The sequence below is a fragment of the Xenopus laevis genome, chromosome 6S, assembly GCF_017654675.1.
Source record: "Xenopus laevis strain J_2021 chromosome 6S, Xenopus_laevis_v10.1, whole genome shotgun sequence".
In the NCBI taxonomy this organism is placed as follows: Eukaryota; Metazoa; Chordata; class Amphibia; order Anura; family Pipidae; genus Xenopus; species Xenopus laevis.
The window spans coordinates 70,484,745-70,507,990 of NC_054382.1; the positions used below are offsets into that span (position 1 = coordinate 70,484,745).

Below are 23,246 nucleotides of genomic sequence, written 5' to 3' on the forward strand. Positions count from 1 at the left end.
AGTTAGCCAAAAATGTAATGTATAAAGGCTGGAGTGATTTGATGTGTAACATGTCAGTCACAACACTACTTCCTGCTTTTCAGCTTTCTTGGTTTACACTGACTGGTTACCCTGGTTACCAGGCAGTAACCAATCAGAGACTTGAAGGGGGGCTACATGGGTCATATCTGTTGCTTTTGAATCAGAGCTAAATGCTAAGGATCAATTACAAACTCACTGAACAGAAATGTACCATGTGGCCCCCCTTCAAGTCGCTGACTAACTCAGAGTTATAGAGCTGAAAAGCAGGAAGTTGGATTCTGGCTGTTTTATTAGACATCTTTTCACTCCAGCCTTTATATATTACATTTGTGGCTAACTAACTATATTAGAAACATTGTTTATTTTGCACAGACTATTTAATTACACAGTTTTTATTTTCACACTGAACTATTCCTTTAAAACACAGACTGATCAGTATCTCGAGATCTCTGACTGGGAGAGACTCAGAGCCAGGGATCTTGACACAAAGGATCCTATGTGCTTGTGCACACACAGTCACCTGCGTGGAAAATCTGTAATTGCACTGTCCTTTTGTTGTTGAACTAATACTGATGCCAAAAGCTATTTTTTTTGTTCTTTGGAAAGAAAACTGCCTTTATTTTGTACCTGGTGCTGCTGCCTGAAAAAAAGCAATTTTTCTTTAAGAGACTTATGCTGTCCTGACGTACTCTGTTGGAACCGGTCATGGGGACCATGAACAAATTGAGTAGAAATTGATTTTGGCACTGGAGATATGGAGGATTCCAGCAAGTCTTGGATTACGGTCAAAAAAGGATCTTGCACAACCGGGATCCTGGAGTACCCAGGACATGGAAAAGTGGTCGGGTGGAATTTGTGAAAACTCGAGATGGTAACCTAAAGTGATCACTTTGTGAACCCAGGAATCCTTGGTGTTTGCTAGCCATACTCCCTGGAAGAACGTCAGTCATCCCCCTACCAGTGCTTTCTGAGGAGGTCTCAGGATCAGAAAGATTTAATGTTTCCAGGACTGATAAAATGTGGAAATCCAGAGTGGGGTGATTCTGCCTCTGTGTGGTCATGTTCATCAGATAGTTCTCCCTTAGTCAAGGACTGTTGAGGGGAAATGAGTGGCTGATAAGTTTGTGATGCAACAGCGAGTGTACCTCCCCGTGTAGCGGCCAAAAGGAGAAGGGTGCCTCCCAATGTTAGTATGCGGCATGGATGACCGTGTGTACAGAGAGCAGTAATGCACTTAATGTCCGGAGGGCCATCAAGCACAGCTCCACTTGGAGTCCCTGAATCATCGTATGGTGAGCGGTCCCTTCAGGAACCATCAGCGTATACCCTCCTACTAGCTAGCCATCTGCTGTTTGTGCGGAGTGCAGGATCTATTTGTCACGGTCGGCACCCAACACCAGAACAAATGTAAAGCACCCTGGTCTCGGCTCGTGCTTCACCTGTAGTGTGAACGCCTGTGGCCTCGGGAGGAGCCCTCAGCTACTTGGATGCCACCAGGACTTAAACGAGAGGTGCAAGGCTAGAGGTTCTGGATAGACAGAGGGGCACGACTGTTAGCTAAGTCTTTGGGCAGAAAGTCGTGGTGCAAGGTGTTAGACAGGATCATAGTCGGAACAGGCCGGGTCGAGGCAGGCAGAGTTCGAAGTGTGGTCAGGCAGGCAAGGGTCAAAACCGGGAGATCAATTAGAAGGATTTAGCAGAAGAGATAGTCAAAATTCAGGCAATGGATCAGGATACAGAGGCCAGAATCGTCAGGAACAGGCATGGGTCACAACAGGTAGTCAGAATCAAGCTCAAAACCAGAACAGCAAAAGCTAATAGCACCAGGAACAAAACCTATAACGGGCAATGAAAACCTGTATGATGGCCCTTTAAATATTTTCAAAGTTTGAGCCATTGCACCGTGACGTCACCACGCCAGCACCTTAAAGACAGAGGAGACGCGTCGCGCGCACTCTTACAATCAGCGCATACAGAAGAGGATGTGGCTCGTGGCAGGCGTCCCCGCCGAGGGGAAATGTTACATTGCCATTACCTAAGCCCTGCACCAGCAGCTCGTTGCCTTAGATCTTTTCTGTTGGTGTTTGGCGCATATATAGACGATGTCACTATTTACTAGACCATCACTATACTTCCCAATCAGAAACCGTGGTTGTCTGCTGAGTTACGTGTTCTGCTGAGGTCTCAGAGCCTTGCTTTCAGATCAGGTGATAAGGCAGTTCTAAGAACGGCAAGGGCAAAACTGTCCAAGGCCATCAAGGCAGCCAAACGTGCATATAGTCATAGGATACATAGCCAATTTCAAGACAGGGGGAACACCAGGCGCATGTGGCAAGGCGTTCAGGCTATCACCAACTACAGGATGACAACACCAGTCTGTGATGATGATGCCTCCCTTCCAGATATGCTTAATAAATTTTACGCCGGATTAAACAAAATGAACAACACAAAGGTGTCGAAGACCATACCCCCACACAATGACCAGGTGCTATGTCTAACCAAGTCTGATGTGTGGAACACTCTCCGCAAAGTCAACCCACGTAAGGCTTCTGGACCAGACAATATCCCTGGAAGAGTGCTCAGAGAATGTGCAGACCAGCTGGCAGATGTTCTCACCAACATCTTCAACATCTTCCTGAGCACCGCTGTTGTTCCAAGGTGCTTCAAGGAGTCCATCATCATTCCTGTGCCAAAGAAGTCCCACGTGTCCTGCCTAAATGACTTATCGTCCTATCGCACTAACATCCACCATAATGAAGTGCTTTGAGAGGCTGGTCATGAGACACATCAAAGGCCTGCTCGCACCATCTCTGGATCCACTGCAATTCGCCTACCGTTCCAATCGCTCAACGGACGATGCCATCGCCACTACCCTGCACTTGTCACTTAGCCACCTAGACAATAAAGACACATATGTATGTATGCTGTTCATAGACTTCAGCTCAGCATTCAATACAATCATTCCTCAGCACTTGAGTGTTAAGATGAGCACGCTGGGCCTGAACATCTCTATCTGCAACTGGACACTGGACTTCCTGACCTAGAGACCTCAGGTAGTCCGAATGGGAAAAAACACCTCCAGTACCATCACACTGAGCACGGGAGCTCCCCAAGGTTGTGTGCTTAGTCCACTGCTGTTCACACTGCTGACTCATGACTGTGTGGCAAGTCATGGATCCAATCACATCATCAAGTTCGCTGATGATACAACCGTAGTAGGTCTCATCAGCAAGAACAACGAGTCAGCATATAGACAAGAGGTGAAATGGCTAACGGACTGGTGCAAAGTCAATAATCTGTCTACGAATCCAAACAAAACAAAGGAAATAGTTGTTGACTTCAGGAGAACATGTGGGGATCATTCTCCACTGTACATTGACGGATATGCGGTGGAAATTGTCAAGAGCTCCAAACTCCTTGGGGTACATCTGGCGGAGAACCTCTCCTGGTCCCTTAATACCAGCTCTGTAGTGAAGAAAGCACAGCAGCGTCTCTTTCTGTCAAAGCTGAAAAAAGACCACCTTCCACCACCCATTCTCACTATCTTCTACAGAGGGTCTATTGAAAGCATTTTATGCAGCTGCATCACTACCTGGTATGGAAACTGCTCTGTATCAGATCGCAAGATCCTGCAGCGGGTGGTGAGGACAGCGGAAAAGATCATTGGGGTCTCGCTTCCTGCCATTATGGATATTTACCACACCCGCTGTCTCCAGAAGGCTACCAGTATTGTCAGGGATAGCACCCACCCTGCACATGATCTCTTTACCATCTTGCCATCCTGTAAAAGATACCGCAGTATTCGAGTGCTGACTTCCAGAATGCGAAACAGTCTATTTTCACAAGCCATCAGGTATCAACTCCCGAGGACTGAACTGAATATATCCATAAGGAACTTAAAAGTCCACTTTGCCCAGCATGACCGTGTACTAGAGTTGTTGTATAGCACCGGGGGGTTCTGGAGGAACGTCATTTCGTTTCTACTATGTACTTTATTTACTGTATATGGCTGAAATGACAATAAAATCCACTTGACTTGACATGACATGCACATTAGAGTTGATCTTGCTGGGTTTACTCTATTGAGCATGTGCAAACATGTTATTTTGTAAGGGAAGTCTGAGGCGAAGGTAGGAAGGTAAATATAATGCTGTTGTCACAGACCATAGGACCTGTGACACTAATTATGCACATGCTTGTGCCACAAAATGGTGACCTTGTGAGGGGTCAGTTTTTTTTTAAATTAGTATTGGTTTTCCCACATAAGAGTGCAGGCTCTATTAGACTGCAGCTCTGGTAGGGATTACATTTTTCAATGATAGGTGCCCTTTAAGTAGTCTTTTGCCCAGTCACTCTTCTCCTTCCACTGCTCCTGATCTAAAGCTGTACAGTCCCATATTTGAAACAATGGTGCTTATTAATAGACTTGGAGGAGAAATTAAATTGTTACATTGCCTCAAGAGTCAGAACAAAAGAGATAATATATACACATTACTTAGAATAACAGGTTCTCTCATTATGCGAAATACTGTTTTTTGGGTGGGTGCTCCTTTGAAGTATCAGTGGAAAGCTATTTAAGAACACTGCACATGCTAACTGTTAACACTGGTCCATTAAAATTAATCGTTATCATTATGTGCATTGTGAGGCTTACATGACTACAAAATCATTGCGCAACTCTTAACTGGAAAAGTTGTGTACAGCCCTATATGTTTAATTATTGCAATCAATAACAGGGTAGCTTTACTGCTGCACAGCATTACAAGAATAAGATTTACTCAGTATGATGATGCAGACTAGGCTTAATAAATTCACTGAAAAGATTACTAAATGTGTTACAAGCATAAACCTAATCAATTCTATTCAGGCAGGCACCCTGATGAGCATGGAACTACACAACCTAGTGGAACACCATGAAGAAGGCTTACAAACTTTTTAATGACAGATTTCCTCAAACAGAATCACACAAGGCAACAGGGAGTAGCGCAGGAAATCAAACAACTCCTACTGCTTGGCTCACCATGTTAAAAAACTAATTGGTTTACGAATAATTAAAGGCATCACTCACCTCAATGTCATTCGTTTAAGGAAAACTATCAATAAACATTACTGAGGAATTTTAAAGCATACAGTCTTACAGAGCATCCCTTTTGATCTTACACAAATTGCGCTGGTAGTATTAAGTGATATTTCAGAGCAACTGAATAAGTCCCCTTGTTTTGCTCCAGTAACACAGTTCTAACTTGCAACACCTCTGAAGTGTATTCACTGCTGGCAAGATGATATAGACTTCACGGTGTCGCTCACTGGCAGAAAAAAAGAAAGGTGTTCTGTGTGCCAGATGCATGAATAAAGTGTTTCATATGCCTACTTTCAACCAGAAATTCAAACAACTTAATACTGAGTGGGAAAAATAATGTTAAAGGGATACTGTCATGGGAAAAAAAAAATTCAAAATGAATGAGTTAATAGTGCTGCTCCAGCAGAATTCTGCACTGAAATCTGTTTCTCAAAAGAACAAACAAATTTTTTTATATTCAATTTTGAAATCTGACATGGGGCTAGACATGTTGTCAATTTCCCAGCTGCCCCAAGTCATGTGACTTATGCGGATAAACTTGAATCATGCTGTACTGCTAGTTGGAGTGATATCACCCCCCCCCCAGCAGCCAAACAAAAGAACAATGGGAAGGTAAGCAGATAGCAGCTCCCTAACACAAGATAACAGCTGCCTGGTAGATCTAAGAACTCAATAGTAAAAACCCATGTCCCAATGAGACACATTCAGTTACATTGAGAAGGAAAAACAGCAGCCTGCCAGAAAGCATTTCTCTCCTAAAGTGCAGGCACAAGTCACATGACCAGGGGCAGCTGGGAAATTGACAAAATGTCTAGCCCCATGTCAGATTTCAAAATTGAATATAAAAAAATCTGTTTGCTCTTTTGAGAAATGGATTCCAGTGCAGAAGTCAGCTGGAGCAGCACTATTAACTGGTGTGTTTTGAAAAAAAAAAAAAAAAAACATGTTTTCCGATGACAGGATCCCTTTAATATGATGAAGTTTGGTGGGTCAAAGTATAATTTCATGCCCCCTTCTGCAAACATTTAAGAAAGTGGTGATTAAAAAAACAGAAACCTGTTCGAGTCTCAGTTCTCAGCATTAGGAAAAGAGGATAGTGCTTGTTCTACTTGTTTGTTGCGAAGGGAAATGTAACAGACCAGTTGACTGTGACAAGATACTTGTGGTGCGGCCAATTCCTGTGAGCCTTTAAGCAAATTCAGCAATGATTTTAGGAAGTTCAGCACCCCTGCCCTCCCTACTTCTGAACATGGCACCAACGTTGCTTGATAAAAGTGAGCAACATCTGAAAGGCTCCTTGCCATTATATCTGTAATATATTGCAAGTTCTAATTAACAGAAAGTGCTTGATCAAGTATGCCTTTAGAAGTCAGATATGGAAAGAAGTGCTTCTGTCAGTCTCTATGCCCCCAATTCATTTTCACCGAGGGTAGCATGAGATGCTTGAATATAAGTGGATGGTCAGATATATGTGGAGCTAAGTCTGTAAAGTCACCCTAGGCATTTATAGACTTTTATGGCAGAATAGCACTTTTTTTTTTTTTTTTTTGAATATATAACAAATACTAAATATATATTTCAAAAATTGCTTTAGATTGTAAACATTTCAGACAGTGTAACTTGGACCATCTATCATCCATTCCTACTGTTTAATCCGGACGCACAATGAAAACAAAAAGGCCTAGGTAAAGGTCATACAGGCGTAAAGGCATGAACATTTGCCACCATTTTGAAGATTTAAGGGAATGAGTGGGTTTTTTTTCGTTGTTGCCTTGCTTTTTCTATTGACTAAGTCCTTTGTATAGACATCACATGCCTATCTATGTATCTCAGATGCAAGCTGTGAGATGGACAAAGATATAACAATTTAAAAGATTGCAGTAGAAAAAAGCAAGGGTCACCAATATAGGTTTTATGTGACTTATGAATATGATGGAGAGCATAACTTGGGGATAACTGAAGGTATGAGATACCTCTCTTTATACTACCTTTTTGACATCTACAGGTTTGACAGTATGGATAAACTTGTCAGTGGTTACCATGGTAAGAAACTGGCTGCAGCAGACTTTAACCATATAACAAATATACTATTCATTCTTTGTTCACAGTGAGCAGAACTGCAAAAGTATGAGTTGGAGTGACACCTGTCAATTTTGTTTTAACACGTATTGCAAAGGATGTCACAGTGTTCAACTGCCTGGGGAGTAAACAACTGTTTTGCTTGTATTTTTGAACAGTCACCAAACACACATTGCTCGAAAGTCCACAGACTGCACACAGATTGTGTCTGCTGGCTTCTGTATGATACAACTCATTTTCTTTAGAACTGCATCCAGAAAACCCTGCAAGGCTGGACATGTGGGAGATATGACAAATATACCAACCTGCCCAGGGTCATTATACCAGAGCTCTTCATGAAGGCGATCGGGGTGCGCTTTTTTCCTTTTTATTTCCTCGATTACATCAAAGAGCTCTGAATCTGAACTGCTGGAGCAGCTATCATCCATTTCACACTCTGACTCACTGGAACTCTCTGTTGAATTAATAGAACAAGCAATTCATCAGAACTGTCACATCTAAAATGGGACACATATTTACTACTTCAATATAGAAAAAGAGGGCATGAAGCCCAGGAAACAGATGAGACTCACTGACATAATCCTAACATAATATTGTACTGAATTTGAAAATCAGGCTACAAATACAACAAATTACAGCTTACCAATGTCACTGCTCCCTAAGAAAAAAAAATATACACATTTCCCTGTACCATCACATAACAGAGAAATGTAATGAAACATATTATAAATAAGATGCAGAGCACTTCACTTGCCTTTTTTGCTTGTAAAACTCATGGAACACCGCTTGTATGTAATGGCCATAGTAACCCAATTATCATAAGAAATAAAAAGCAATGCAGATATTTATTACTTGGCTGAAACTACAAGGATAATGAATAGATCATGAGATGTACCTAATCGTGTTGAAATGATCAAGCACCCCCATTAAACTGGAGTACAAAAGTCAGAACTCCCCACAAACCCTAGTTATATAAATGATGGCTGCTTAACTACATTGGCTGTACAGGTATGGGATCAATTATCCAGAAAACCATTAACCAGCTCAAAATTACTGAAGACCATCTCCCATAGATAATAAATCACATTTTTAAAAACGATTTATTTGTAATAATAAAACAGTACCTTGCACGTGATGATAATCAAGCTGCCTAAATCTGTATTAGTGGCAAAACAATCCTATTAAGTTTACTTAATGTTTATATGATTTTTAGCAGGCTTAAAGTATTGGAAATCCAAATTACAGAAAGATCCCTTAGCCAGAAAATCCAAGGTCCCATAACATTGCCTAAATGCAGCCGCTCTAAAGCAGAACAACATTACAATTATGACCCCTCTGTCAGAAGAGCCCATGCAAATGTGAAGGAATGGATCAGAGAACCATAACGCTCAAATTAGTGTTTGAAACAATGATGGGAGCCAGTGCTTATAGTACGAAATAGACTGATTCAATAAAAAGAGCAAATACAGGAAGGGCTCAGTTGCTATTTACCTGCAAAAATATGTAGACTCAGCCTTGGTATGTTTGCAGGCTGAGAAGCAGATCTGCTCCCTGTTCCTGTTCCATTGATTTGAATCTGACATGTGCATGCACACAGCAGAGCTGAGGTCAACCCAAATATGCAAAAGAAGGCACATTCGGGCTGAACCTCACTCAGCCCTGCTGAGTGTATATGCATGTAGGCTGATCGGATTAAATTAATCGAGCAGGGACAGGGAGCAGATCCACTTCTCTCAGCCTGCAAAAATATGCAGGAAGAAAACAGTCGAGCCTTTCAGCATGTGTACCCACAGCTTTATACGTTTTCCAGTGTTCCTTTCCAGAACTTCTTTAATTGTCCATTAAGATACAGAGCTGGTTACTGGGGCTTTATGCTCCAAGCTCTCCAGAATTTTCAGCACAGGGACCAGTTGTATCCCAAAGAGGAAGAGACATGTGCTCCCTCTCCTAAAATAATCTTCCCACAAAATAACTTACTCTACCCCCAGACATAAGTAAACACTTCCCTCCCCCTGGTTCATTCGAGTCTACATATAGTGCAAGGTGTTGCATCTGGACCATGATTTTACCTGTCCACCTTAAGTCCAAATATAATTATTGGAACAATAAGGCGGTAAAAACTTGGGACTGCAGTTCTGCATAACCTTTCTAATCATATCTAGGGATGAAAATATTTGACACTCGAGCTGTTACAAATGTACAACTATAAACATCCCAACAAAGATGGCAGGAGTCATAAACCAAGATAAAGGTTGCATGTTGCTGCCTTCATTGTATGTTTTGTATTATACATTTATACTACATATTTAGAAGGTGCTTGTTTGGCACCCTTGATATGGTTATTGATAAAGTTATTTTGTTATAAAAATGTTCTCTATTCAAAGCATAAAACAAATCTCTTTGATTCTGAAAAAAAAAACTCTTTACATGGCTTAAATCAGTTGTGTCACTCTGTGTATATAATATATATTTAAATTAAGCATCAGTTTGGAAGGATAACGGTTTACACAGCTGATGTCAGCAAGGGAAAGGAAAAGGGTCTGCACAGTGAGGCAAAAGTATAAATGATCTCAAGGTTCTGAAAAGAAATGGACCAGTTCTAAAGCTTCCATGTCTTTATTGATTTTTGCCTTAAAGAAAACAGATATTCAAAGATTGGAATCAAGTTCTATCCACAGATATAAATAGAAAGCTGACATAGCAACAATGTACATTTCCAGCATATAAGCAATCCTTTGGGGAGTGGGGGGGGGGCAGAAAACCACCAATGCTAGCTGCTGAGACCACATAACCGCCCCAGAGCCTAAGCAAAATTATATTCTTACTGATATTTGTTTCAAAATTAAAAGCTTCAGACCAAATGTAGCTATAAGTGTCACACTCGTTTGTATTTTTATTCAACTTTCATATATATCATTAAGTACCACCTTCAGGTTAGTTGTGCATTTATTACACTTTAAGGGGCACATTTACTTAGCTCGAGTGAAGGATTAGAATAAAAAATTACTTCGAATTTCAAAGTATTTTTTTGCCTACTTCGACCTTGAATCGAAGTTAAAATCGCTCGACTATTCGATAGTCTAAGTACTGTCTCTTTAAAAAAAAAAACTTCGACCACCTACTTCGCCACCTAAAACCTACCGAGCACCAATGCTAGCCTATGGGGAAGGTCCCAATAGGCTTTCCAAGCTTTTTTTGATCGAAGGAAAATCGTTCGATCGATGGATTAAAATCCTTTGAATCATTCGATTCGAAGGATTTAATCGTTCAATCGAACGATTTTTCCTACGATCGTTCGAACAAACGAATTGTGGTAAATCCTTTGACTTCAATATTCGAAGTTGAAGGATTTTACTTTGACGGTTGAATATCGAGGGTTAATTAACCCTCGATATTCGACCAATAGTAAATGTGCCCCTAGGTGTGCATTTTTAACTACAAGAACTGTCCCGGTTTATGCAACCTGAACAGAATTTAAAATTTGGTAATTCAAATGGAACCATATATTGCAAAAACAATGTCCTTTAAAATAGGGGGGTTCAAATACAAATTAGTATGGGAAACAGTACTGCACACAACATTTTTATCTGGACTTTGCAGGCAGCCCTCTAGCTTTTGGTAGAATAACGTCTGACAGTAGGGTGAACTGGCAAATATGAAGGCATAAGCACAACTGTTTTCCTTGGGCCCTTCCACCACTTACAACAGCCTTACCGCGTAAAATATAAAAACTGTAGACTTTTACAAGTGTTCAGCAGCAGAAAAAAAAATATTACAATTATAAAATAAAAATTATTTCTAATAGAGCATTTCTTTTACTGTATTACAAGTACAACTTATCCACAATGCACAAAAGTGCCCTACTGCTTCTGGAGGATGAATATAGATCAGCACGAACACAAAAACCCTGATATTTATGTTATTCCTCCCTACTCTGCATTAGATAAGTATTTTTGCCTTTTAAATAATCTTTTATTGGACATCTCAGCTAGAGCAGATTGCTTGCCCTGTACAGTGATTTAGGTGGCCCAGATTCAGAGTGAATTTCTCTTACAGCGTCAATTTGCTTTAGTGTTTCTGAGCTGTATTCTTACCCAGATCCTCATCTAATTTGGTCTTTGGCGGCTCCCATGCTGGCTTGGCAGCTCTAGCTGTTGTCTGACGCTTTCCAAGCTCCTCTTCAAACTTGTCATATAAATCACGTAGTCTGCTTGTGCCAACCACTGTGGAGTCTCCCTGTGAAGGAGTTGCAAAATAATGAGTAATTGCACAAAGGTTTTACAGCAATGGTTCTTGGTGGACAGATCTTCAAAAAACATATCCTGTAAATTTTAAAGCAACAAAGCACCAAGGCACTCCCTGTATGAATTTAGTTTAACAAGACTAAGAATAAGCTTGCAAAAACAACTATGAACAAAAATCAAGTATATGGACTAGTATTATAGGCATAGAAGCTGTAAAGCACTAATATGTCTTATGCTAAAAATATAGTAAATTGAAATCTGTTATTTTAATGTTTTCATTTTTTCCCATGATTAAATATTCTCAATCATACACTCTTAGATCTTGGCTTTGGGTCATATTTGTAATGGTACAAAAACAAAGTGAAAATAAGGCACAGGAATCTATTTCTTGCAAAATAAATTACCAATAACTCTCTCTCAAGAAGGAAGACAGCTTTTTAGGGTTAAAACAAAAGTAAAAAAAAAAAATATCAAATTATAAAAACTACAATAAAAAAAAAAACAAATATATACCAGACTTAATTAGTGAAGTAAAGCAATGTAGTCAAATAATAAACACACAAAAGTAAACGTTAAATGTAAAACAGATGCAATGAAATAATTGGTATTAGGTTAGACACCAACAATACTATGATGAGATTAAGCAAAGAAGAAAACCCCGATCATAACAACGAACAATATAAATAAATCAATCTATAACACACTAAGTTAGATAAAACAGTGAATGCACTGACCAAAAATAAAATAACTGTAGTGAGACTAACTTTAGAATACTTACAACTTGATCCATTGGGTCACTAGAGTAGTAACTCTCAGAATGGGTACAACGAACCCACACTGGCTTAAGCAATTCTTCATCTTCTTCCTCATTTCTTTCCAATAGGTTTTCATCCAGAGAATCCTTATCTTTAACAGAAATGCTGGACTTTTCTTTTGTTGAAGAGGGGCTCTCTGATAGAGATTCGGTATCTTCCTCCCACCGAGATCTTTTATGCTCTCTACTTGATGGTGATGGACTTGAAAAAAAAAGAAACCGTGCACATCCATTCATTGTATGAAATAGTATAATTATTTTATATACAGATATAAAGGAGCAGTCTCCATGTAGTGGTGATGAAAGCTTACATATGACGGAGAAACACATTTTATGCCAGTAGCAGACAAGAAGAAGGGTTAGAAGTCTCTTTCAGCTTGCAATTAATCTGTAGTTACAGCCTATACTTGTTGCTGTACAGTTTATGTCAAAATTCGGTCACTGATTAGTGTAGTTCAACGTATGCTCACATGAGCAGCTTTCACATAAATGTGGATACATTGCTTCTTTTTGACAGAAATTCATGGTGGCCATTTAAGATTGTGGTGAACATACATTCACCTGACATAACTGCCAAAGAAGAAATGTAGAATAAAAAAATTAGAATTTGCAGTTTTTGTTGCTTTGGAATCTGCATGCTAAGGTAATGTCCCATGTGGCCGTCCTTTAAGTCCTGACAAACTAAGAGCAGAAAAGCAGGGAGTTGTATCCTGTTATGTTAGATATCCATTTACTCCAGCCTTCATAGGTTACATTTTTGGTTAACCAACTATATTAGAAACATTTTTTTATTCTACCCAGTTTTTATTTTTACACTGAGCTGTTCCTCTAAGCTACATCCTTAAATTGGTGTCTTTGCAAAATAAAGAATGATTATTAATTTCTTAAGTATATCGTATTCATCCTTAGGGCAAAATAGAAGGAGAAATATTCCCTATATTATGATGACTATGTATACAAACTGACACTTTATATACCTATCTATGCTGACTTTGCATTACATATTAAGTTTATATGTTTTTTATTTAGACACAAATACCTTTTTGGCCTTTTTCTATAGCTTCTCTCAGTAGATGATGATCTTCGACTTTCTCTATGGCGGTGTCTCTCTCTGCTACAAACCAGAAAAAGAAAATCGTTAATAAATAATGTAGTAGATGAGAACATTAGGAACTATATATTTCAAGTCCACTGGTTTCATTTGTAATTTAGGAATTACACAAAAAAAATAGAATATAGAACAGTCCAGCAGTGTTCATTATAACTGTTGTAATAGCTGTCGCACAATGAGGATCAAAACTGTTTATTATATAATTACTATATTCAAAATGATCAAGTCTGGACATGCATTTGACCAAAGAGAGGCTGTGAATGTCACCAGCCTTTTTCTTGATCAGTGTGCCTAACCATAATAACACTTAGGTGAGCAATAATTTATCATTCTGGTCACAAATATTTTTTTTTTTCCTTTTCAAAAGACCAGATGCTGCTTATCATGTGTGTTCGTACACAGTATGATCAAACTCAAGTACACTACTCAGGGACACGGGGCGGTGCACCAATGAGGCAGGTTGAGAAACTCGCCTCTGGCAGCAGCGCCCCACCAGTTACCAGGGGCGGCAAAATGCAGCTCCTGTAATTTTAAGACATAAATTTTCAAGTGCGTGTGGGAGGGGGGTGGCAGCAGCAGCAAGCTGCCACAGGCAGTGGAAGGGCCAGGATAGCCCCTGCAGGGACAATATTTCGTCCACGTCAACAAGTAATTTTGGTTCCAAAAACAAGGCGCCTCAGCATACAATGGCCATTCATATCTAGGACACCATCTAATTTTGCATCTGGACACTTAGTGAAACAAACCATTTCAGGGACCATCCTCTCATTCGTGAAAAGTAAGCAACTACTTATTGTATGTAAAATGTCAGTCCCTCAACCCACTAAGTTTATCCTTGTTATCGGTTTAGCCCAAAATTATGTATTTTATTTGGCCAATCAGATCATAGCATTGGTTATTATTAGAGAACTACTGAGCAGCGCATTGTGGAATACTCGAGTATAAGCAGAGTTTTTCAGCACCCAAAATAAGCTGAAAAACTCTGCCTCGGCTTATACTCGGGTCAGTTAAAAAAATTACCTGATTGATGCGCGTGCCTCTTCCCTGCTGATAGCTGCGCTTCTGACCTGCAGCTAGAACTCCGTGCTGTCCTGGATGCCATCTTTACTGTTGTAAATCCACAGTCCCGACCAGAGTAATGATGCACAGCATGAAATCTATGGCGCATGTGAGCTGTGGGATACTGCTGGGCACTCGGCAGTTGCGCCGAGAGACGGCTGACCGTCCCGGGCTGTGTCCCCTCCCACATTCCCACTGTTAATGCAGGCTCAGAGGCACAGGCGGCGATCACATTTATTTCCAGGGAAGGGCACTTTCCTCCCTCCCTCACTAGCAGTTCTCTCAGCAATAAGGGTCTGCAGGTATTGTAAATCATATGCCCCCCCCCCCCAGCAGGACCCGTCCTGCTCTCTCTCACTGCTCTGCCTGTCTCCTGTGGTGAACTCCCTTTCAGTCACATCAAAACTGACTGCGGATGTCAAGGTAGCGAGTTACTCTCAGAGTGTGTTTGAGTGTGCAGCCACTAGTAGTTACAATAGTTCCAGTAGATAACAGGTGGCCTCCTATCATGCCTGAACTGAACTACAACTCCCATCACTCCTTCAGTTAGAGCTTAGCAAGAAGTAAAGGGCAGGTAGCATGGAGATTGGGGAGATTGGGCAGCATGCCCGTGGCTCAGGTTTCTCTCTGCATCAGCAAATAGGGGCAAGGGGGGGTGGGCACAGTACTTTTACTTTGCTCTGCCATCCTGCAGCCCTAGTAGCCCTATTTTCCCATCGCACAAAAGTCATAGTACAGCAGAGCATAACATTACTGAAATAATTGGCTGCACTCCCCCCCCTTAGCTATCTGTATAACAGAGCATTCTGTCCCAGTGGCTGTACAGATCCTGTCTGATCCCCACTGTAAGCAGCAGTCCTGTACTGCTTTATGGCAGCTGCGATTCTAGCTATCTGTATAACAGAGTATTCTATCCCAGTGGCTGCATAGATCCTATCTGATCCCCATTGTAAGCAGCAGTCCTGTCCTGCTTTATGGCAGCTGAGATTCTAGCTATCTGTATAACAGAACATTCTGTCCCAGTGGCTGTACAGATCCTATCTGATCCCCATTGTAAGCAGCAGTCCTCCCCTGCTTTATGGCTGAGATTCTAGCTTTCTGTATAACAGAGCATTCTGCCCCAGTGGCTACACAGATCCTATCTGATCCCCATTGTAAGCAGCAGTCCTGTCCTGCTTTATGGCAGCTGAGATTCTAGCTATCTGTATAACAGAGCATTCTGTCCCGGTGGCTGCACAGATCCTTTCTGATCCCCATTGTAAGCAGCAGTCCTGTCCTACTTTATGGCAGCTGAGATTCTAGCTATCTGTATAACAGAACATTCTGTCCCAGTGGCTGTACAGATCCTATCTGATCCCCGTAGGGAGCAGACGTGTTTGGAGAGAGCTGGTGATTTTGAGAGGGAGCTTGTGATTTTGACTTACCCAGGCCCTTCTGGGTCTGGGGAGGTTGATTTCTCAGCTGTTTTTGCAGCTTTATAGCCTTTACTTATTTTTGTTTTTAATTATTTATTTATTTATTTTTGGAAATGGGTAAGAAGTTGCCCCCAACAGAGGAAGCAGGGGCAATGAATACCCGAGCAAGGCTGGGACGCCGCAGACAGGCAGTGAGCAAAAAAGCTGTGGTTGGTGCAGAAAATAAAATGGCTGCTACTGTAAAAAGAGTGAACAAGAAAGGGAACGTTTTGCCTAAGGAGGAGGAGGAAGAAAAGCTGGATGAGATCCCGGAGTCAAGTATGTCTGGGTTTGCGGCATCTGAGCCCCCTGTGCAATGTGTTGCGGAACTACAAGTCTCTACATCTGGAGCTTCAGCAAAGGTTGGTGAATCCCAAGCTACCTGTGTCCCAGAGAGCACCCCCCCAAGGAACAAACAGGTCCCCCCATAGCTATGGAAGAGGAGGAAAGTCCTGTGGCCAGCGCAGACTGGCGCCCCTGGTCTGGTACTTGCATCAGTCAGGGAGCAGAGGGGAGCGGTGCTTTGCTGGGGGAAATGGAAGGTACAAGCGGCTGTACTGACACACAAGCAGCTGCTGCTATGGACAGTGACACCCAGCTGAGGGAGAAAGCAGGTACCAGCTGCACTGCTGTAATGGAGGCCGGCCATGTGCTTGGGAAGGAGGACGCCATTTTGGAAGCAGAGACAGGCTTGTGCACAGCAAAGGGGAAACTCCGCCCACCCAGCAAGAACTGCAGAGAGTCTAGCAAAGGCAGTGAGAAAGGAAAGATTCCAGCAAAGAATCAGGGAACCCCCCCACAAATGGCACCGACTGCTGCTGCTTCAGCAGAGGGAGGAATGGAGGCAAGCATGGACTGTGGCTACCTGGCAGAGACTGTGGCTTTACAGGTGCTGGAGGAGAAATCTGCAGGTAACAAACAAACTGACTTTTCCTTAATTGCCTGTGTGGGGGAGGGGGTTTCCACTAATGAGACTGTTGCTGCTACAGACTGTCTCTCTAAAGACTTTTCTGGGGTCTCCACCTCTAAAGACTCTGTAAATCAGGAGGAAATTGTTAAAGCTTTAAAGACTATGGAGTTTTTGCAGCAGAGGAAAAAAGAATTAAATAATGTGATTGCAAAAGAACTTAGTTTGGCTGCCAAAGCGACTGGAGAGTTAAGAGGGCAGAGAATAAGAAAGACTGCTATGTACAATAAAGAGTTGGAGGAACTGGAGGAAGAAATTAAAAAGACTTTCCTTATAATTAAACCATGGGAAGAGATTTATAAGAACCGGGAAAGGTTTGAGCAGATGGAAAAAGGGAAATGTTTTTCTTCTAATGTTTCCTCTAATATCCCTGCTAATGTTGTTGTGCAGCCAGAGTGTGTGAGTGTGAGTGCAGGTGTGAGTGGGGCAAGTGGTGAGAGAGAGGCTGTGAGTGAGGGGGTACATGGGGGTGAGAGTGCTGGTGTGGGGGGGATGGGAGAGGGGACTGTGGGGGGCAATAAGGCTGCTCCAGAGGTTGGGCAAGAGAGAAGCCAAGCACCTGTGAATGTGTGGGAAAGGAGGAGGCTGTTTGCTAACTCATCTGGGCTAAATAGATCCTTTGATGGGCCGGTGTTTAAGAGGCGCAATGTGGCGAGAATTAAATGGGAGGGGGAGCAAGACAAATTCCCAGGTTGGAGATATGTGGCACGTAACCTGGTGCAAGAGTCTATGGGTTTCACTACCAATGATGTCAATGCTTTTCTAGATATCTCTGTTACTGAATATGATCTCAGCTTTAAACTGTCCCAGGGGATGGAGAGGTTTTGGGCTCTTTATGACCAAAAGAAAAGCACAAAAGAGTGGGAAAATTTTAAGGCAATCCCAATCTCACGTCCTGAAACCAAAAATGTAACCATCATTTTCAAACACGAATCAGTCCTGAGGATATCCTCAATGCACAGTACTAACCCCTCTCACCAAGATATATAATGAGGAAGGTTTTTGGGCTGGAGGATGGAAAGCCCAAGTGAAACTAGAGGTTCATCACAATGTCCCCAGGCACCTCCCTAACACATTTTTTATAGGAAGAGAACGGGGGGTTTGTTTTTACCCAGGCCAACTTCGCCAATGCTTTAAGTGTGGGTCAAACAGACACTTGGCCATTAACTGTGAAACCAAGGTGTGTGCTACTGTATGTGTGGAGCTAAAGGCCATACTAGCAAAGAATGTAATGAGGTCAGGTGCAACTTAAGTAATGCTCTGGGTCATACACACAGGGAGTGCCCCAATGCTTGGTATAACATTGTCAGAGATTGCCCTAATTTGGAGCGGGGATTTCAGGAGGAGGAGGAGGATCGGGAGGAGAGGAGGGAGCATGAGGAAGAAATGGAGTTGGAGACCAGGGTGGAAGGAGTAGTGGAGCCTGCAGTCCCTCAGGAAACTAGGGGGAAGGAAAGGAAGGAGAAAGTGACAGAAGGAGGGCTGGACTGTGGTAGGAGCAAAGGGGAATAAACAACAGGGAAAGATGGTTGTTAAGGCAGGTGTGAGCACATCAAACAGATTTACCCTCCCAGGTGGGATGAGTTGGGGGGAGATGGCAGAGGAGGAGGAGGAAGAAATAAGGCAGATGGAGAGGGCAGAAAGGGACAGAGAAGAGAAGAAATAGAAAAGGCGAAAAACAAAAGAAGGAAGAATATCCCCACAACCCGATGCAGGCCAGACTTTAATCCCAGAAGTTCTAGAAGTTACTGGGGAAGAGCAGGGGAAAAAGAGGAAGGAGAGAGACTCTGGGGAGGGAGGTTCCTAGGAGGAGGAGTTTCTGTTTTTTGTAGAAGGGGATGCATCTCAGGGGATGCAAGTTAAGAGATGTGGGGAAGGAGGGGAAGAATCTTCAGCAAAACTCCCTAAAACATGATGAGTTCCCCAATTTCTTTTAGTACCCTTAATGTGAGAAGCATTAGGTCTCCCAAGGCAAGATTGGTAGCATTTGAGTTTTTATTTCCCTTGGAGGTAGATATCATTTTTGTTCAGGAGACTCGCCTAACTAATAGGTACGATGTGTACAATGCAAAGAGAGTGTCAGAAAGGGCCCTTATTTTGGTCCATAGCAGAGGAACAGGCGGGAGGAGTGGGGATTCTGTTTAAGCGGGAGGAGTGGGGATTCTGTTTAATGGTGACAGGCGCATTGAAGTTAAGAGGTTGGCGGAGGTTAAAATGGGCAGGTGTTTATTACTTGATATTGAGATAGAAGGGGAAGATCTAAGATTAATTAATATGTATGGGCCCCAATCAGTGGTGGAAAGGAAGGAACTCATAAGAGAAATAAGAAATATTTGCACACCTCAATGCCAGTCATCCTAGCCGGGGATTTCAACCAAGTGACAGGGCCATGGGATAGATCTGGTATGTATAGAAAATATGAGGGTGTATTTCTCAATGAGGTGGTTCGAACAGCAGGGTTGGTGGATGTGGCTACTGAAGGGGGTAGGAAGGCCAAGCACACGTATTTTTGTGGCTCCCGCAGTTGTAGAATTAACCAGATTTATATTAAGGCTGGTGCTCCTTTTTCAGGGGTTAAGGAGATTGAAGTGGGGTTTTCTGACCACTTGGTCCTTTTTTTTTTTTTTTGAATATGGGATATCAGATAGTCTGGGGGTTGGTAAAGGTCTGTGGAGGTTAGGTTCAGAAATACTAAAGGATGAGGAACAAAAACCCTTTTGTGAGTTTGTTGTACAAAATATTTTGTCAAAAATGATTTTTTTATGATTCACCAACACAGTGGTGGGAAGAGGCCAAGAGGTCATTCTGGGCTTTTTTTTAAGACCCTATCTGTTAAAAGGGAGGGAAATAGACAATGGCAATACCAGTCCTTGAGAAAGAAGCTGGAGTCCTATATTTCGGATGGGGTGGTGGGGGAAAAAGTGACCCAGTTAAAGAACCAAATGAAGCAGTATCAGTACAGCCGCCAGAGGTCACTGGTTCTTGAGGGATTCTGGGATGAAAATTTCCCCAAATCCTTTTAGGAACTGTAAAGAGTCAGTTAAAAGGAAACTGGTGAGGGGTCTCATTGACTTCCAGGGTAAAGAGCAAAAGACAAGGGAGGGAATACTGGAGGTCGGGACTATGCTGCTTTGTTTGGCGAGAGAACTTTGGAGAGGGAAAGGATGACAGCTTTCTTAGAGACGCCCCCAGGACCTGACACAAATAATTTGGGTTTTTCCTCCTTAACAGCTAAAATCACGGAGGAGGAGGTAAAGTTGGCGATAGAGAGTCTGCAGAATAAGAAAGCTCCAGGTCCGGATGGCTTAACATCAGAATTCTATAAGACCTTTAAAGATCGGTTAGCTCCGGCACTTGTTGAGGTGTTTTGTTTACAGGAAAGTGACCTCCCGCCATCTATGCAGTTTTCCTCTTTGATTTTGTCGTCAAAAGGTAAGGACGAGAAGCATATTGAGAACTGGAGGCCGATTGCCCTGCCCAATACAGATAGAAAGATTCTCGCAAAGGTTATTTTCTTTTGTTTAAGTTTATTTTCAAGCACTTCATTGTCTGACTGTCAGGGGCGGTGAAGGGGCGGAGCATTTTTGGAGCGGTCTTTACCATTAGAGAGGCTCTGGAATTATGCAAACCTCATAGGTGGGGGAAATACTGTGTGTTTAGATCAGTCAAAAGCCTTTGATAGGGTGAATCACCAGTACCTATGGGCTGTTTGGTCTAAATACGGTATCCCGGGGCAATTTATTTGTTGGATAAAAGTTTTGTACAAAGGGGCGAGAAGCTTCCCACTAATTAATGGTTGGCAGGGTATACACTTCCAGGTTGGGGCAGGAGTAAGACAGGGGTGCCCTCTGAGTCCTTTGCTGTATGCATTTGCGTTAGATCCATTTCTTTGATCGCTGCAGGAAGGTAACTTGGAGGGTATCTGTGCACCCAGTGGTCAGCGCCTGAGGTTGGTGGCCTATGCGGATGATGTGACAGTGCTTATCCCAAAGCCTGAAGAGGTGGAGTCTCCTGATGCATCAGAAGCTACTCAGAGGCCTCAGGGTCTCTGGTCAATAGTGAAAAGTCGGAAGCTTTGTGGAGTTTGGAGGATGAGCCCAGTTTTGAGTTAAGAACCTTCCCTGTTGCCTCCTCTCAAGTAAAAATATGAGGGGTTAAATTTGGGAGGGAAAATAATGCCAGGCTAAATTCGGAAGAGAAGTTGGATACCGGTTTGGCAAAAGTTCAGCGTTGGAAAGGGTGGAAGCTGACCTATAGGGAAAGAGTTAACCTTATCAAGACGTTTCTGATACCATTGTTTTTGTATGTGTCCTGTGTGTTCCCTTTGCCAGAATCTTTCTATGCTCGAGTCTATAACTTATTCTTCCAGATGATCTGGGGGAATAGGCTAAACCCAGTCAAAAGAGGGGTAACGTTCCTGCAGAGGAAAGAGGGAGGTTTGGGGATGGTCTGTCCTGTGACCTTCTTTGGTGCCATGTTCCTAAAGTTTAAATTTGGGGGTCTGACTCAAGGAACAAGCTCCCTGTGGGAAAGTTGTATCAGATCCTGGGCATCTTCTTTTATCATGGACTGGCTGCAGGGCGGTAGGACGAAAGAGGTCCATGTAAGACAGAGCTATTTCCCACCACACATTGCCCATGCCCTTAAACTGATAAAGAGGTGGGGCATTGGGGCAGCAGAAATTACATCAATTCCGAGGAAGCAAATCTATGCCAGGGACATCCTTCTTTACTGTCCCACTGGCTATAAGGGACTGTACCAGCAAAGCCCTGGAAGAGATACTAAATTATTTAAACAGTGTGAGACTCCCCCCAAAACTGTTTGATAACTCCTGGCTGACACTGCAGGGCAAGTTGTATGTGCGGGGCAACATTAAATATCTAAGTCATGTAAGAAAAGAGTGTCCCTGGGGGTGAGCACTTTTTGGTGGTTTGTTCTGTTTCATGTAGTTTATATGAGGGTGTGCTGAAGGTATTGGGTATTTATAACATATGTGCTAATGACTATGCAGAAAGAGCCTATGGGATCATTCATAGGAAGCACTGCTATAACCAAGAGACTGTATTTATTATACTGTCAGTCATTCGATACCATCTGTGGTCTATCCGATGTATGAAAACTTTTGGGAAAGACAATGAATCAATAGACCAAACAATAAGGAAAATCTTAAGGGAAATTGTGTTTATTAAAGTGAATGAGATTCAGAAAAAAAGCGTGAATGAAAAAAATTGGATGAACTTTGATTTCTCTTGGTCAAATTCTTTGTAAAAAATGTACATATTGTAATATAATGTCATTTTGATATACTTTGATTTTGTTATGCTTTGTATTTTTTTTTATTTTAAATAAAAATCCCTATCTGAATATCCCCATTGTAAGCATAGTGCCCTACTTTATGGCTGAGATTCTAGCTTTCTGTATAACCGAGCATTCTGTCCCAGTGGCTGCACAGATCCTATCTGATCCCCATTGTAAGCAGCAGTCCTGCCTGGCTTTTTGGTAACACACATTAAAGGCTTGTGTCTATAGCATAGCCATGTAAGGGGTGAGTTTCTCTAGTGGGCAACCAGTGATACGGACACAAATGTCCAGGGCCGGAACTAGGGGTAGGCGCCTGCCTAGGGCGCAATCATGTGGGGGCACACTTTTAAGGGGATCTTTTTCTTTTCTTTTTTTCTTTAAACACTGGCCTTTGCGTGGATTTTACACCATATTTTTCTATTCCCCCTGAAAATTGTAAAATGGGTCTTCTACTGTAATGATCTGTTGCCTGTTTACCTTCTGAATATACTGTTTACCACGCAGAACAATTACGGAAGTGCCCTAGTGAAGAACCCTTATGCCAGCTTGTAGGGACTGCTGCCATTGCTGAGTTTATTATGCACACAGTGTATGAGTTGCAGTCTCTGCTCTGAATAAATGTGGAATGTCATTTATGGGAAAATTAAACTTTTATCAGCTGTACAGAACAGAAGGATAATTGATCAGAGAAACATCAATGCAACATGTTTACCGTATGTTAGTTCAGAATTGTTGAAGCCAGATCCTTAATCTGCATTACAAGTTATTAACTGGCAACAGGCATTACATTAGGAATTTCCTAACCACCAACTGAATACACAAATATATACCGTACATGGGCTGTTTTATAAGGTTATTTTACTGTATATATGGGGCGGACTTCTTTTTTTTATCCTGTTACAAATGGATACCGATACCGCTAATCCTAGACCAAAACAAAAACGCAGGTTATACGAAGCTAGTTTCAAACTGAAGGTTGTGTCAAGAGCAGAAGAAAGCAATAACAGTATTGCAAGTAGGGAATTTTGTGTTGATGAAAAACAAGTGAGGGAGTGGCGGAAAATGAAGGCTGACTTGGAAAAGACCCCAAAGGCTAAAAAAGCTCGACGTGGTTTA

The 23,246-nt window shown here is 42.1% G+C and overlaps 2 protein-coding genes across 4 annotated transcripts in view; one reads left to right on the forward strand and one right to left on the reverse strand.

Annotated features, from left to right (window-relative positions):
• Positions 1-23,246, reverse strand: part of drosha.S (drosha ribonuclease type III S homeolog) — a 144,727-nt gene that overhangs the window by 112,478 nt on the left and 9,003 nt on the right. For all 3 annotated transcript variants that reach the window (XM_041567651.1, XM_041567650.1, XM_041567652.1), the window contains 4 exons: positions 13,278-13,352; positions 12,203-12,440; positions 11,275-11,416; positions 7,486-7,634 (listed from right to left, as the gene is read on the reverse strand). In XM_041567651.1, the coding sequence (XP_041423585.1) occupies positions 7,486-7,634; positions 11,275-11,416; positions 12,203-12,440; positions 13,278-13,352 (604 nt within the window). The remainder of the gene's footprint in view (positions 1-7,485; positions 7,635-11,274; positions 11,417-12,202; positions 12,441-13,277; positions 13,353-23,246) is intronic.
• LOC121395088 lies at positions 16,358-22,054 on the forward strand. The gene is made up of 2 exons (XM_041567653.1): positions 16,358-16,773; positions 20,061-22,054. The coding sequence occupies exons 1-2, from the start codon at positions 16,398-16,400 to the stop codon at positions 20,396-20,398; spliced, it is 714 nt and encodes a 237-aa protein (XP_041423587.1). The 5' UTR covers positions 16,358-16,397; the 3' UTR covers positions 20,399-22,054.

Excerpts from the sequence above, each read along its gene's own strand:
- LOC121395088 (XM_041567653.1), top strand. The coding sequence starts at position 16,398 with ATGGAAGGTACAAGCGGCTGTACTGACACACAAGCAGCTGCTGCTATG. Across the intron at positions 16,774-20,060 it reads GCTGGAGGAGAAATCTGCAG|CTAAAATCACGGAGGAGGAG; the intron begins GTAACAAACAAA and ends CCTCCTTAACAG.